General features: G+C 45.8%; 1 protein-coding gene across 1 annotated transcript in view; it reads left to right on the top strand.

Annotated features, from left to right (window-relative positions):
* LOC126101455 (ankyrin repeat domain-containing protein 50) overlaps window positions 1-16,707 on the top strand; it is a 148,791-nt gene that overhangs the window by 16,939 nt on the left and 115,145 nt on the right. The window contains exons 3-4 of the mRNA XM_049912108.1: window positions 4,356-4,614; window positions 4,675-4,738. Of these exons, the coding sequence (XP_049768065.1) occupies window positions 4,356-4,614; window positions 4,675-4,738 (323 nt within the window). The remainder of the gene's footprint in view (window positions 1-4,355; window positions 4,615-4,674; window positions 4,739-16,707) is intronic.

Raw genomic sequence — 16,707 nt, 5'->3', positions numbered from 1 at the left:
TTTTTTTTTAAATTTGGTGCTTTTCCAAATTCCATATTATTTTTTGTCAAATTCGCTGTAATTTTTGCAAAATTTTGTGTTTTTCCACATTTCATATAAAGGATGTTTCAAAGTCTTTCACCACATTTAAGGCTGATACCTCACATCATGGGGTACGATTTTTGCTAGCGACAAAAACTTCACTGACACTCCGTGGCGATGCCAATCGTCATCTCGTATTGGATATCCCCTTGAGAGATGGCTGTCTGTGCATATGTATGCAGTGTGTGTTGCCTACAAGCTAGTCCTCTGCTCCGTGTGAAAGCGACTGGGCTGAGCAAAATTAGCTTCTAAAATATCTTTCTCCGCTTACAGACTCTCATTCTTATGGTGTCTTTGCAAAATAGTCTATCAGCTTAACTGAATTGGAATCCATTGGGTGCCTGTGTCCACGGAGACCGTTGAGTATCCAAATTAAAAAATGAACAGCAGCCACTCGCAAAAATGGCAGACCTAGATTTCCACTATAACATGGTCACCATAGGTGCTAAATTACAAAAACAGGTTAAATCAAAATAGGTACCGAAATGTATATAACAAGTCATGGAATAGCGATATGCACATGTACAGATGGGTGCAGTATCGCGTACAGAACGTATAAAAGCGCAGTGCATTAGCGGAGCTGTCATTCGTACTCAGGCGATTCATGTGAAAATTTTTCCGGCGTGATTATGGCTGCACGACAGGAATTAACATACTTTGAACGCGGAATGGTGGTGGGAGCTAGACGCATGGTTTATTCCATTTCGGAAATCGTTAGGGAATTAAATATTCCGAGATCCACAATGTTACGAGTGTGCCGAGAATACCAAATCTCAAGCGTTACCTGTCACCACGGAGAACGCAGAGGCCGACAGCCTTCACTTAACGAGCGATAACAGCGGCGTTTGCATGGAGTTGTCAGTACTAATAGACAAGCAACACTTCTTGAAACAACCGCAAAAATCGATGTGGGACCTATGACGAATGTTTCCGTTAGGACAGTGCGCCAAAATTTGGCATTAATGGGCCATGGCACCAGACGACCGACGAGAGTGGCTTTGCCAATAGCACGACAGCGCCTCTTCTGGGCTCGTAATCATATCGGTTGGACATCAGACGAATGGAAAATCCTGAGCTGGTAAGAGCTGAGGCAAGGGTTAAAGTGTGGTGCAAACCCCACGAAGCAATGGACCAGAGTTGTTCACAAGTCACTGTGCAAGCTGGTGGTGCCTCCAAACACTGTGGGTTATGTTTACAAGGAATAGCCCGGCGCTTCAGTCCAGAACCACGCGGCTGCTACGGTCGCAGGTTCGAATCCTGCCTCGGGCACGGATGTGTGTGATGTCCTTAGGTTAGTTAGGTTTAAGTAGTTCTAAGTCTAGGGGAATGACGACCTCAGATGTTCAGTCCCATAGTGCTTAGAGCCATTTGAACCATTTTTGGTCCAATTGAGCCTAATATTGACTGGAACTGCGGTCGACTGCTTGGAGACCATTTGCAGCCATTTTTGGACTACACGTTTCCGCACGATGATGCGCCATGTCACCGGAATACAATTGTTTGAAGAATATTGGGAACAATTCGAACGAATGATTTGGCTACCCACATAGCTTTCAAAAACTCGTTCGCGATAGAGGACTGCAGCACCATTCCCGTTTTCAATTATCGAACAGACGGAAGGATGGCTGGCATAGTGTTTAGTGTATCTGGGATTGTAAAACAGTTAAGATCCTTAGACGCCAGAAAGGCATCTGGCCCAGACGGTATCCCCGTAAGATTTTATGTTGACTATGCTACAAATATATCACCATTCTTATCCGTTATCTATCAAAGATCATTGGAACGGTGGAAAGTTCCCCGGGACGGGAAGAAGGCCCAGGTCATAGCAATCTATAAAAAGGGTAGAAAATCGAATGCACATAATTACCGGCCAATTTCACTGACACCGATTTGTTGTAGAATCATGGAACATATTTTGTGTTCAGACATAATGACCTTTCTAGACTCTGAGAAGCTCATCTGCAGAAACCAGCACGGATTTAGGAGACAGCGGTGATGCGAGACGCAGCTGGCCCTCTTTGTGCATGATATAAACACAGGCTCTAGGTACCGGCTCCCAGGTTGATGCCATATTTCTCGACCTTCGAAAGGCGTTCGACTCAGTTCCTCACTGGCGCTTGCTACAAAAAGTGCGCGGTTACGGTCTATCCAATGACATATGCGGTTGGATAAAAAGTTTTCTAACAGACAGGGAAAAGTATGTCGTCCTGAACGGGGTAACTTCAACAGAAACAAGAGTAACTTCAGGTGTGCCCCAGGGCAGCGTAATAGGTCCTCTGCTTTTTACGATTCACATAAACGATCTGGTTGATGGTATTGACAGCGGCCTTAGGCTGTTTGCCGATGATGCTTTAGTCTACAGGAAAGTAGTATCACACGAAAGTTGTGAACAAATCAATAAGGATTTGCAGAAAATAAATGCGTGGTATAATGACTGGCAGTTATCTCCCAATATTAGTAAGTGTAACCTACTGCGTATAACAAGGCGAAAATCCCCATTAATGTATGAGTACAAAATAAATGATCAGTTCTTGGAAGCGGTACCATCAGTCAAGTACCTGGTTGTGACTATTTGAAATGATCTCAAATGGAATGATCAGATTACACAAGTAACGGGTAAGGCGAACTCTAGATTTATTGGTGGAATCCTGAAGCGATGCAGTCCTTCAACAAAGGAAATAGCTTACAATACGTTAGTTCCTCCAGTCTTAGAGTATTGTTCGTCTGTATGGGACCCTTACCAGTTGGGGCTGATTCGGGAGATTGAGAAGGTCTAGAGAAGAGCGGCAAGATTCGTGACTGGTACATTTAGCCATCGCGGGCGCGTTACAAATCTCATAGAAAGTTTGAAGTGGGACACACTTGCAGATAGACGACGCTAAACAGAAGGGGCTGGTCGCTAAATTCCGAAATCCGATCTTCACCGAGGATGTAGAGCATATATTATTACCACCAACTTTCAAATCGGATAATGATCATTATTCAAAGACAAGGGAAATAAGAGCTAGTACTGAGGTGTTTAGTCGTTTTTCCCTCGCGCGATCCGCAAGTGGAACAGAGGGGGACGGGGGGGGGGGGGGAGGGGAATGTGACTTTGGCGTGAATTGTGACCTCCGCCACACACCGCTTGGTGGCTAGCGGAGTATAAATCCAGATGTATAAAAGAACAGTGAATTGGCAGAGCTGTCGTCTGTACTCATGTCATTCGTGTGAATAGGTGCCCGACGAGATCATGGCCAGTTGACGGGAACTGACAGACAATGAACGCGTAATGGTAGTTGTAACTAGAGGCATGGGACTTTCTGTTTAGGAAATCATCAGGGAATTCAATATTTGGACATCCACAGTGCCAAGAGTACCAAATTTGAGGCATTACCTCCCACAACGGAGAACGCAGAGGCCGACGACCTTCACTTAAAAATCGAGAGCTCACCACAGGCAACACAGCGCAGTTTGGGCAGAGTTGTCAGTGCTAACAGATAGGCAACATTGCGAGAAATAACCACAGAAATCAACGTGGGACGTACGACGAACACATGCGTCAGGATGGCGAAATTTGGCGTTAATGGTCTATGGCAGCAGACGGCCGACGCGAATGCCTTTGCTAATAGCACAACATCGCCTGCAGCGCCTCTCCTGGGCACGTTACCATATCGGTTGAACCCTTGGCGATTGGAAAACCATGACCTGGTCAGATGAGTCCCGATTTCGGTTGGTAAGAGTTGATGCTAGAGTTCGAGTCTGGAGCAGGCTCCACGAAGCCGTGAACCCAAGATGTCAACAAAGCAGTGTGCAAGTTGGTGGTGACTCAGTATGATGTGCTCTGTGTTTACATGGAATGTACCCGGTCCTATTGCTCCATCTGCAGCCATTCATGGACAGCATGTTCCCACACAACGATGGAACATCTATGGATGACAATGCGCCATGTCGCAGGGCCACAATTGTTCGCGACTGGTTGAAGAACGTTCTGGACGGTTCGGGCGAATGATTCGGTCACCCAGATCATCCCACATGAATCCCACTGAACATTTATGGGACATAATCGAGAGCTCTGCTCGTGCACAAAATCCTGCACCGGAATGATTTTCGCAATTATGGGCACCTGCAGAGGCACCATGGTTCAAGGTTTCTGCATGTCGAGTTGCTACACTACGTCCGACGAAAGGATGTCGTCACATTAGGAGGTGTCCCACGACCTCCGGCACCTCAGTGTGTGCAGTTTTTCGACATAAGCTGTTCTCTTGTCGAGCCTGAGACTGCTGCTTCCCCAGAAAGGTGTTCTGATGGGCGGACGTGCGCCGGCGTGCCCGCAGGTGCGCACGGACCCCGAGATCGTGGCGGCGCTGCGGCCGGAGAGCGTGGAGCGCGACCCGGACGAGGCCCTGAAGCGCGCCGTGCTGTTCCCTCTGCTGGAGCTGGAGCCTCCGCGGCACGCGCTCTTCCTGCTCGTCGACTCCATCGACGAGGCGCAGACCTCCTCCGCCGGTGGCTCCTCGCTGGCCTCTGGCAGCGGGGGCGGCGGGGGCGGCAGCAACAGCAGCAGCGCGCGCCGCGGCAGCGGGGGCGGGGGACCGTCGCGCACCGTGGCAGAACTGCTCGCCGCCACGCACCACCTCTTCCCGCACTGGCTCGCCCTCGTCTGCACCGCTCGCAGGTCAGTCCAACGCTGCTTTCATATTAAGGCCTGTAGGCCCGCCCGGTTGGCCGTGCGATCTAACGCACGGCTTTCCGGGCGGGAAGGAGCACCTAGTCCCCCCGGCAGGAATCCGCCCGGCGGATTTGTGTCGAGGTCCGGTCAACCGGCCAGTCTGTGGATGGTTTTTAGGCGGTTTTCCATCTGCCTCGGCGAATGCGGGCTGGTTCCCCTTATTCCGCCTCAGTTACACTATGTCGGCGATTGCTCGCAAACTAGTTCTCCAAGTACGCGTAAACCACCATTACTCTACCATGCAAACATAGGGGTTACACTCGTCTGGTGTGAAACGTTCCCGGGGGGTCCACCGTGGGCCGAGCCGCACCAGTAACCCTAGGTTCGGTGTGGGGCGGCGGATGGGTGAAGTGGACTGTGGCAGTCGTCGTGGGGTGCGGCGCTGCGGCGCTGACGGAGCCTCTCCGTCGTTTCTAGGTCCCCGGTTCACATACAACACAATACATACAATACAAGGCTGCAAGCTTCCTGGTGAGTTTTGAGAAACATATCTCTCCTCTTCTCTATGTACATAAATCAAAATCACATTTCGCGTACCTCTGTACCGACCGCGCACGTTTACTTGACCTCTTAAAATCGCTGGAAGTCGGCTGACTTCGTGCCGCTCCGGAATGTTTACGGTCGCTGCCGACCGTAACAGCATTCTGCGCCGTGACTATAAGTAATCATAGTGTTGATCCGTGTGCGGCGTTGTGCGTAGTGACTTGTACAGCAAAGTCTCGATTATCCGACCTAAACCGTCCGCGGCAACTTCGGTTTAGCGGGAAGGTCGGATAACACGGAAAATAATACGAAAAACACAAAAATTAAACTAAAGTAGGCCAAATGAGTTAAACATTTAATACAATACAAATCAAATTAGGCTAAATAGATATGTACTGTGTGAAGAAGTTAGTGATTGTCTTTTGTTTGCCTGCTGTTTGCCGTTTTTCTGCCGCTAAATCACGCAGTCTCTTAAGAAGTAAAACCTTGGTAGACGATGTTTCCTCCAGTTGCTCTACATATTTTAAAGCAGTTTGTGCCCTTCGTTGTGAGAAATCTTGGGCGCACTTTCCTCCACTACATCCGCTTCTTCGTCGTCTTCTTTTTCGTTTACCGTGTTGACTATTTCTTCATCTGTCACTTCAAATTCTTCATCTTGGACAATCCATTCATTTGTCATCTTCTGTGGCGTCAGCACATCCCGGAACTTTTCGTAACAATGAAAGCAGGACAGTATTTTCTGGTTCGGTCTGCTGATGTAGATTTTCGTCATCTGGAGAATTTTCTTGATTTTCCTGTAGCAAAATTTTCGAGAATTTTGCAGTTGTATTCGCTCCAATACTCTCCCAAGATTGGGTCACGTCATAAGCTACGTCTTTCAGATTAATACGGCGCAACTGTTCTAGCGTGTCTTTGTCCTTGTCCATAGCATTAATTAAAGAGGAAAGCAAGTTTCTGCGGTAGTTTCTCTTCAGTGTGTCTAAGGCCCCTTGGTCCATAGGCTGACATAAGAATATGACATTTGGAGGCAAAAACGTGGCCTTTATATCTTGATCTCGAAGTTCATCTTCATTAGGATGACAAGTGGCATTGTCTAGAAGCAATAGTGCTTTGCGGGGCAAGTTGTTGGCTTTCAAAAACTTTTCAGTTTGTGGCACGAACTCATTAAAAACCCTTCTTTAAAAATGTCTGAGCTCATCCAAGCATTTTTTTGGTTGTAATATTTCACCGGTAAAGCATTTTTAGATATATTTTTAAATGCTCTCGGTTTTTTTGGCTTACCTATCACAGACAGTTTCATTTTCAACTGGCTCTGAGCACTATGGGACTTAACTACTGAGGTCATCAGTCCCCTAGAACTTAGAACTACTTAAACCTAACTAACCTAAGGACATCACACACATCCATGCCCGAGGCAGGATTCGAACCTGCGACCGTAGCGGTCACGCGGTTCCAAACTGGCGCGCTTAGAACCGCACGGCCACACCGGCCGGCAGTTTCATTTTCAAATTTGTTGTGGCGTTACTGCATGCAAGAATTGTCACTCTTTCTTTGCTACGTTTGTAGCCTGGCGCTGCCTTTTCGGCCTTTGACGCTAATGTTTTTTCCAGTAACATTTTGTAATTGAGGCCAGTCTCGTCGAAGTTAAAAATTTGATCGCCTGTTAAGTTTTCCTTGTCAAATACCTTGTGAAATTTATTCCTAAATTCTCTGCCTCGTGATGACTGGGTGTTGTGTGCTGTCCTTAGGTTAGTTAGGTTTAAGTAGTTCTAAGTTCTAGGAGACTGATGACCATAGATGTTAAGTCCCATAGTGCTCAAGGCCATTTTGAACCATTTTTTTTATTCCTAAACAATTGAACAGCTACAAAATTTGCTGAAAGCTTTTCACCACAGTCATTACGTTGCCGAATTCCGTATCTTTTCTTCCATCTATCGAGCCAGCCTACACTAGCTGTGAAATCAGGTTCACCTTAGTTTAGTTCATTACGAAACTTTAAGGCTTTTTCCTGCAAAATAGGTCCCGACATGGCTACACCTGTATCTCTATGTTGAGTAAACCATAGGAACAAAGCTTCACTTACTTTTTCATAATCACATTTTTTCATGGTTTTCCGATCTTCAAAACCAGCCGAGGTTGCTCGCTGAGAACACCACTTCTCAATTTCATTGCGGTTCCTCTTCCAAGTTCCAACTGTTGCTTTCCCGACGTTATAATCTTGCGCCACTTTTAATAAAGTTTCACCAATGTCTGTTGTTTTTGAAGCTTTATGTTTTTCTTCCATTGAAACGACCACCTTTTTCCGTTTTGAAGCCCTCACCACAATTTTGTACAATAAACAAAGTGCAACACGTCCACTCCACTACAGATCCAAGTTAGCTCTGAGGAGTGAGGAGTAGCAGACGGCGACAATAAACTATCAACAAACAACACGTTAGTCACTGACCCGTCGTCGGCTGGCGCACGTCCGGCGCTGTGAAAGGGTCGGATAACACAGAAGATCGGATAACCGAAGATCGGATAATCGAGACTCTACTGTAATAGTTTTTACAAAAGTGAACTAAGAGGCTGTAGCTGGTCCAGGTAGTGGCTCGCCATCAACTTTCGTGACTCTTCTGCCACACATTAACGTATTACACGTTAATTCCTTTTGTAGGCTATAACCTGACCGTTCTGAAGGGGGCGGGGCTTGTCTCAGCAGCCAATGTGCTACGAGCCAATTGCAAGCTTGCAAGCCCTGCGTAAAAGTGTGCTGTCAGTATGTGCGAGCTAATCTCAAAAACTGCTGTAGGGATTTTGATCCGGTTTTCACTGATCCGTACATTGATTCACAGGGAAGGTTACTTCGTACAGATTTTCTGAATTATGATGAATTAAATTTGTGTCAGCGATACCACTGCCACTTAGGGAACAGCCGGCATACCCGAGGCCGCAGCAGTACCTCGTGACAGCACAAAGCGTGACCAAATTCGCATCTAGTGGAACAATGTTTGGCTAGAAACTGAACGTTTTTAGGACCGAATCCCAGCTGCGTCAGTTTTCACTATGTTTTTAACCTAGCTTTCCCCCTCTCAATAACGTAGAGATTCGCCGTTAAGAAAACGTGGCTCACTTCGATATTACACTGTAGCGCCACTTTCCGTGACGGGATAACTGGTTAGGGATATGCAGGTCGCTTAGGTTACATCCAATTGATTGCATCGTTTCAGCACAACTGTCGCAGTTCGCACCCTTAATTCAGTGCAAATTCTTCGCACAAAAGGTAATTTGTTACTCAACTTTGAAGTATAGTAATAAATATGACCAGTAGCGAAAGGTAACTACCTCATCATCGGGCTGTGATGCGAGACTTACAGTTTGAAATGATATAATATTTTAACCAGTAGTTTCCCTGCAATTGTTTGAAAACAACTGCGCAGTGAAAAAAAATGCGAATCCAAAATACGTGGTGTTTTATTTTCAAGTAAAACGTTTTCTGAAAAACTTCAGCAACTTTATTTCGCCTACATTCAGTACCTTCTTCCAGCCGACTCAGCTTTCAATTTTCAGCTTTCTGCAAATCAAACCTAGATCTGGATACGATTCTTTGCGTGGAACAGCGAATAAGTATGCTATAAGTGTCCACGACAAATGATTTCGGCAATGAATCTTAGCAATGCATCGAACTGCGGACTAACCTTCATAAGAGGTGTGTTGTAACGCAAACTAAACATGTAGATCATGCGTGTTTTTTCTTTTATTTTTGTGCCACTGCAGACAGCCTCCGATGCATACTGAATCAGTCACACATACACTCGTGCTTCGCATACAGTATTTACATTGGTTGTAGACATAGTCTACTGTTTGCATCATTGCCATGCGATGTCACTCCAAACGCCAATTCAATACGGAATATACAACAGTCATGCCTTCAAACAATTTTTCTGGCGTGTGCTTCTGACATCTCGTTAGTTAGATGAAGGTGACGACATTCCCCTAATTGACGTTGTTCTTTGAATTTTATTCACTACCTTCAAACAAAATACGCTACGTCAGTTAAGGCATTTGGCCATAGCTACTTAATGCTACCCGTGCGAAGCTGGGCCGAGTCGCTAGTTACAAATACACTACTGGCCATTAAAATTGCTACACCAAGAAGAAATGCAGATGATAAACGGGTATTCATTGGAGAAATATATTATACTAGAACTGACATGTGATTACATTTTCACGCAATTTGGTTGCATAGATCCTAAGAAATCAGTACCCAGAACAACCACCTCTGGCCGTAATAACGGCCTTGATATACCTGGACGTTGAGTCAAACAGAGCTCGGATGGCGTGTACAGGTACAGCTCCCCATGCAGCTTCAACACGATACCACAGTTCATCAAGAGTAGTGACTGGCGTATTGTGACGAGCCAGTTGCTCGGCCACCATTGACCAGACGTTTTCAATTGGTTAGAGATCTGGAGAATGTGCTGGTCAGGGCAGCAGTCGAACATTTTCTGTATCGAGAAAAGCCCGTACAGGACCTGCAACATGCGGTCGTGCATTATCCTGCTGAAATGTAGGGTTTCGCAGGGATCGAATGAAGGGTAGAGCCCACGGGTCGTAACACATCTCAAATGTAACGTCCACTGTTCAAAGTGCCGTCAGTGCGAACAAGAGGAGACCGAGACGTTTAACCAATGGTACCCCATACCATCCCGCCGGGTGATACGCCAGTATGGCGATGACGAATACACGCTTCCAATGTGCGTTCACCGCGATGTCGCCAAACACGGATGCGACCATCATGATGCTGTAAACAGAACCTGGATTCATCCGAAAAAATGACATTTTGCCATTCGTGCACCCAGGTTCGTCGTTGAGTACACCATCGCAGGCGCTCCTGTCTGTGATGCAGCGTCAAGGGTAACCGCAGTCATGGTTTCCGAGCTAATAGTCCATGCTGCTACGAACGTCGTCGAACCCTTCGTGCAGATGGTTGTTGTCTTGCAAACGTTCCATCTGTTGACTCAGGGATCGAGACGTGGCTGCACGATCCGTTACAGCCATGCGGATAAGATGCCTGTCATCTCGACTGCTAGTGATACGAGGCCGTTGGGATCCAGCACGGCGTTCCGTATTACCCTCCTGAACCCACCGATTCCATATTCTGCTAACAGTCATTGGACCTCGACCAACGCGAGCAGCAATGTCACGATACGATAAACCGCTATCGCGATAGGCTACAATCCGACCTTTATCAAAGTCGGAAACGTGATGGTACGCATTTCTCCTCCTCACACGAGGCATCACAACAGCGTTTCTCCTGGCAACGCCGGTCCACTGCCGTTTGTGTATGAGAAATCGGTTGGTAACTTTCCTCATGTGAGCACGTTGTAGGTGTCGCCACCGGCGCCAACCTTGAGTGAATGATCTAAAAAGCTAATCATTTGCATATCACAGCATCTTCTTCCTGTCGGTTAAATTTCGCGTTTGTAGCACGTCATCTTCGTGGTGCAGCAATTTTAATGGCCAGTGGTGTAAAAGCTAATCTGAAATTTGTCCTGCGTTGAAAAATGTTTCGGGACGTGCAGTTCTAAAGGCCAACCCCAGAGAAAATCGGCAGAGGTAACGAGGGTCGTGTGCCGGACCGACATTCGAACTCGAAACCTTTGCCTTTCGCAGGCAATTGCTCTACCAGCTTAGCTACTCAACCATAACTCAGGACCCATCCTCGGAGCCTTAAGGTGCGTTTACATCTCTGCGTTTTTCGTGTGCACTGGACGCATGCTGCCATTGGACGAAGAGGCAAAGTCGCTCATGCCTCTGAATTGTCTGCGCGGGCCACCGTCCCCAGGCGCAGGACCCCGCCCGTACCAGACTGGAAGACACGTGCCTGTACCTGTGTGTGGGGAAGCACAGCCGCACGGGGGCTAGCCGCAAGGCGCACAGGTATAAACGCACCTTTACCCCCACCAGTACCGCATCTCCTACCTTCCAAACTTCACAGACGTTCTCGTGCGATAATCGACTTGGCCGCGAAAGGCAAAGGCCCTGTGTTAGAGTCTTGGTGCGGTACACAGTTTTAATCTGCCGGTAAATTTCATATCAGAGTACAGTCTGCTACAGAGAAATAATTTCATCTTGTAGGATATTCGAATCCTTGACTGGCGTGTGCTGGCACAGTGTGTGTTTCATCGTGTCAAGAAATCCCTCGATGTGGCATTTGCTTTCTTTGCACAACGAACACGTGAGTGCATTCATGCTTGTGGGGGATCACACCATGCTGACGCTGTTGATAGACATCAGTTGTGAATGGGATGAAAGTTTAATCATTTCACACGTTATGTGGTGAAGAGAAATACTGGACTGATTGTTCACAATGTAAAACTTTCCGCTTCCTTCAGTGTATGACACGTTTTGGGCTAGCTACTTCATCAGAGCCGTGGAAACAGTGAGGAGAAACTACAGCACAGGGCGATACAGTCCAGAAATAGCGCTGAGGGGGGGAAAAAAAACACCGACACACACCAGTACATACAGTAAGAACGCGACGAATTGACGCGGCCCAAGAAGCACGTTTTCACCTCCAAGCGTGTTGTTCTTCTAGCTGTACCCGGATATGTTCGTCAAGCAGAAATAGCAATCCCAATGGTTATCTTTCTAGTCCCGCAAAATCATGGGAACACCAAAAGGCATTCTATTTCGCTTACCGTTAGACCACTCCGCTAGGTCGGATTAACAGTGCAACAGGAAAGAGGAGCCCAGGATTTTTTTTATGTCCGATTTCTCATCCGAAGTTATATTTGAAAGCTATACGTAGCTATCTGGTCATGTTCTTGCGCTGATCGGATGTCGTATACTTGCCACAAATGTAGCAAAACCAGTCTGGACAATTCACATAACTATGCCTATTCACCTTTCATTTACTGAATCACCATATACCAAATTAACGAATTGCCTTATACGAAATCATTTAAATGCATGTTACTGTGATTGTTGACTAATAAAACACAGAACTACACTAACACAACTATTCTCTAATCATCTCCGAATCGGACTGATGGATAAACAGGAGAAATTGTTACAAAATATGTTGAAACCTGCCTACATGCTGTAGCTCTCGGACAAGTTAGAACTTGCCGCGGACTGGTTAAAACTTGTGCAAGTCTGCCTGTTCATTTTTACTACTGCACTCTTACCTTTCCATAAACGCATAAAGGAGCGTAACCTTGAGAATACACACACACACACACACACACACACACACACACACACGCACGCGCGCGCGTACATTGAACACAGCTCGTTGATGCAGCTACACATTAATCCATGTACACGCTCTTAAGGCCACATGACTTTCAGCTATAACTCTAAACCCAGAAGTCCTACAACATTCCTGATTACAAAATGGGAATCAGCGCACCCTAGTACACGATACTCATTAGTTTCACCCAGTAGCAATTTCTTTGTTGCGTTGCATAGTGTTACAAACCGCACGTAGTGTTACAAACCACTGAAGATATGCTTCATTAATAAAAGAAGTGAAACCCATATGGCAATAAACAAACTGCCTTCCATTTAACTGTAGGGACGGAACATAGAAACATAAGGTCATGAATAACAAGCGTGGCTGCCACATACGTATGTAGTTCTAAGAGTTACATACATCGAATATTTTTTTAACTAATATTTTGGGTCTTAAACTGATAATTGCATGTATTCAATTGTACATAAATAAATTTTATAAAATAAAATAACTTTTAAAAATATCGAAATTTTATATTGTGATGAAAAATACAGCAAACTCCCAATAACAGTATATGTGTGCAGATAATTTAGCTTGCTTGCATGGTTTGGTGACTTTAGAAAAAAAATTAAAAAATGAAGCCTGAAGTATTCGGTTACGATTAGAGTGAATCTAAACTTATGTCTGTGAAGGCGTAGACGACGGAAATATCCGCGAGTAGTTAAACAGCGATGCCTATGAGCCGCGATTTGAGCTGTTTAGTGAAACGGATGTAGAAAACAAATTGTGCTCGTTAGAGGAGAACAGCAAAGATGATGGTACCTAGAAGCCCGTCATCTAGCATAACGAACCACTGAAATGCGCTGATATGTTGTTATAGTATGCAAGAATAAATTCATTTGCCTAACTGATGTTTAGACTCTCCGGAAAAGAATGATCTTTCGTTAGGATCAGAAAAAAATTGACCAATTATTTCCCGAACGAGAACTGAAATACAACAAAATTCGGTGTATTCAAAAATAATTTTGTAAATCAGTTGTCAGTTTGCGGCGTGTAACGCCTAAGTAATGCTTTCAAATTTGACATTTAGCTTGTTTTGCGAATGCACTCTGTTCCAGTTCCGTTGTGACGGCGGCTCTGAAAAATAAGTCGTGCATTATGTTTACAAAATTACTTTATTTACTCACAATGGTCTCCCACTGAATCAGTACACAGCTGAAATCGTTTAAAAGGGTTTTTTTTCGGAACTGGGTTTAGTGCTGCAGTACAGTTTTCGTGCTTAACTGCGTCGTGACGTTGTCTTTTCATAGCTTACTTTAATTTGCGGAACAACCAGAGTCGGCTGGAGCCAAATCCGGAGAATACAGTGGGTGATCCAGCACTGTGATCCAAGAACTCCTCAGTCATAAACGATGGGGGCTCAAAAAACTTGATGTTGCCTCGCTATTCCACGCTATTTTCCGACGAGCGTCAGACACACAGTGTTACGTTCGCGGCCAGAACGCCTGTTGCAGAGATGCCAGCACTTCGATCTTCTACACGGCTGTTGTTGAAACAAGAACAATCATAACGCCGGAACTCGCCACGAGATAGCATTGCAGTTTGGATTTTCACACAAGCAGTCACAACGAACCTGGGACACTGTACAGAGGGCGCTCAAAAAGTTTCGCACAGTGGTCTATAATTTTATTATTTTTTGCAGGAGGAGAATGAAGTTTTTTCTGAACATATATGGAACATTTAGCTACACATTGAGCCTACTCAATGCAGCCTGCTTCACCTGGGACGCATCTGGCCCAACGTTCTTTCCATGACGTAAATGCACTTTGGAAAATTCTGGGGATTGCCTTCTACACCATCGCTTGACACAGGAAATAAGGTTTTTCTCACTACCAAATGTTTTACCGCGCAGGTGGGCCTTCAGCCGACCAAAGAGGTAAAAATCAGACGGAGACAATTCCGGAGGAGGAGCAATTTTCGAACCTATTTTCCTGATTTTTCTCCTGCGTCATAAGGGCTGTATGTGGTTTAGCATTGTCATGGTGTAGTGTGATGAGCTGGCCCTGAAGCTGTGGTCTGTGGGTCTTGATGGCACGTCGCAGCTTGTCCAGTGACAAACAGTAACTGTCCCTGTTAATTGTGGAGCCAGGTTCCAAAAATTCGATGAAAATGACACCACAGTGATCCCAGAAGAAGGAGCCCATCACCTTTCGGCCTGCTGTTCGTTAGTCTCGGTGTCTTCTTCCGAGGGGAACCTGGATGAAGCCACTCCGTGGACTGGCTTTGCTCTCAGATTCGGGAAAAACAACGATGTTTCATCCTGGGTAATGACGCCGTCCAAACTCTGTTTCCACTCTTCTGTAAAGGTCTTCATGAGCCCCTTTCACGCTTTCTTCCGCAGCGTTTTCATTTCTCTTGTCGATAATCGAAGCACCCAACGTGCACAGATTGTTCTGTACCATAGTGACTGTACCAGTGATACCACACTACCCAATGACAAACGAGTCATTTCAGCAAGCTGTCGTGTTGTCACACATCTGTCATTTTTAATGATTTGATCAGTGGTCTCCTTACTCACGCCACTCACTGACGTCGATTGGCTACCGCAACGCGGATTGTCCAGTAGAGAGAAATCACCATCTTTAAACCTCTGCAACCACCGCTGGATGCTGCTGCGATCCACTGTGCCCTCCCCATAAACAAGGGGCAACTTCCCGTGAATCGATGTGGCAGAGTCATCACTGGGCTTGAAGAGGAATTCCATTACCGGCCGTTGTCGCAACCTGACATCTACTTCATGGTACATTATGACTCACCTGTAAATAAAAGAAAATACTTTCACATACCAACATATAGGTAAATGTTCCAAGTATGTTCACAAAAATTTCATTCTCCTCCTGCAAAAATTAAAAAATTAGAGACGACTGTGCAAAACTTTTTGAACGCCCTCTGTATATTTTCCGATAAAAACTTGTATTTTTGGATTATCCACACTCTTTGGTTATTCTCGAAGTCTCAGTTACACATTAACCAGGTTAATTATCTAGATTTAATGGAACAACATTCACAACCGTTAGTTGCACAGAAAATAAAACTGAACATACAAAAATATAGTCTCCCACCACCTCCCAAAGTCCCACAGTCCGGCCACAGAGTAGCATTCCCCTCGTAACTCAGTACCATCCGGGACTGGAGCAACTGAATTACAGTCCCCGCCAGGGTTTCGATTACCTCTCGTCGTGCCCTGAAATCAGAAATGTCGTGCCCACTATCCTTCCCACCCCTCCTACAGTGGTATTTCGCCGTCCACCAGACCTACACAATATACTCTTCCACCCTTACACAACCCCTGCTCCCAATCCCTTATCTCATGGCTCATACCCCTGTAATAGACCTAGATGCAAGACCTGTCCCATACATCCTCCTACCATCACCTACTCCAGTCCGGTCACTAACATCATCTATCCCATCAAAGGCAGGGCTACCTGTGAAACCACTCACGTGATTTACAAGCTAAGCTGCAACCTCTGTGCTGCATTCTATGTAGGCATGACAACCAACAAGCTGTCTGTCCGCATGAACGGCCACCGACAAACTGTGGCCAAGAAACAAGTGGACCACTCTGTTGCTGAACACGCCGCCAAACATGATATCCCTCATCTTAATGACTGCTTCACAGCCTGTGCCATATGGATCCTTCCCAGCAACACCAGCTTTTCTGAATTGCGTAGGTGGAAACGTTCCCTGCAATACATCCTTGTCCTCGATGGTGAGTGTTAATCGGAGGTGAGGGTATCATCTGGAGTGCCCCAGGGAAGTGTGGTAGGTCCGCTGTTGTTTTCTATCTACATAAATGATCTTTTGGAAAGGGTGGATAGCAATGTGCGGCTGTTTGCTGATGATGCTGTGGTGTACGGGAAGGTGTCGTCGTTGAGTGACTGTAGGGGGATACAAGATGACTTGGACAGGATTTGTGATTGGTGTAAAGAATGGCATCTAACTCTAAATATAGATAAATGTAAATTAATGCAGATGAATAGGAAAAAGAATCCCGTAATGTTTGAATACTCCATTAGTAGTGTAGCGCTTGACACAGTCACGTCGATTAAATATTTGGGCGTAACATTTCAGAGCGATAGGAAGTGGGACAAGCATGTAATGGCAGTTGTGGGGAAGGCGGATAGTCGTCTTCGGTTCATTGGTAGAATTTTGG

The sequence above is a fragment of the Schistocerca cancellata genome, chromosome 9 (genome assembly GCF_023864275.1).
Source record: "Schistocerca cancellata isolate TAMUIC-IGC-003103 chromosome 9, iqSchCanc2.1, whole genome shotgun sequence".
NCBI classification, from domain to species: domain Eukaryota; kingdom Metazoa; phylum Arthropoda; class Insecta; order Orthoptera; family Acrididae; genus Schistocerca; species Schistocerca cancellata.
This window is presented reverse-complemented; position numbering and strand designations above follow the sequence as displayed.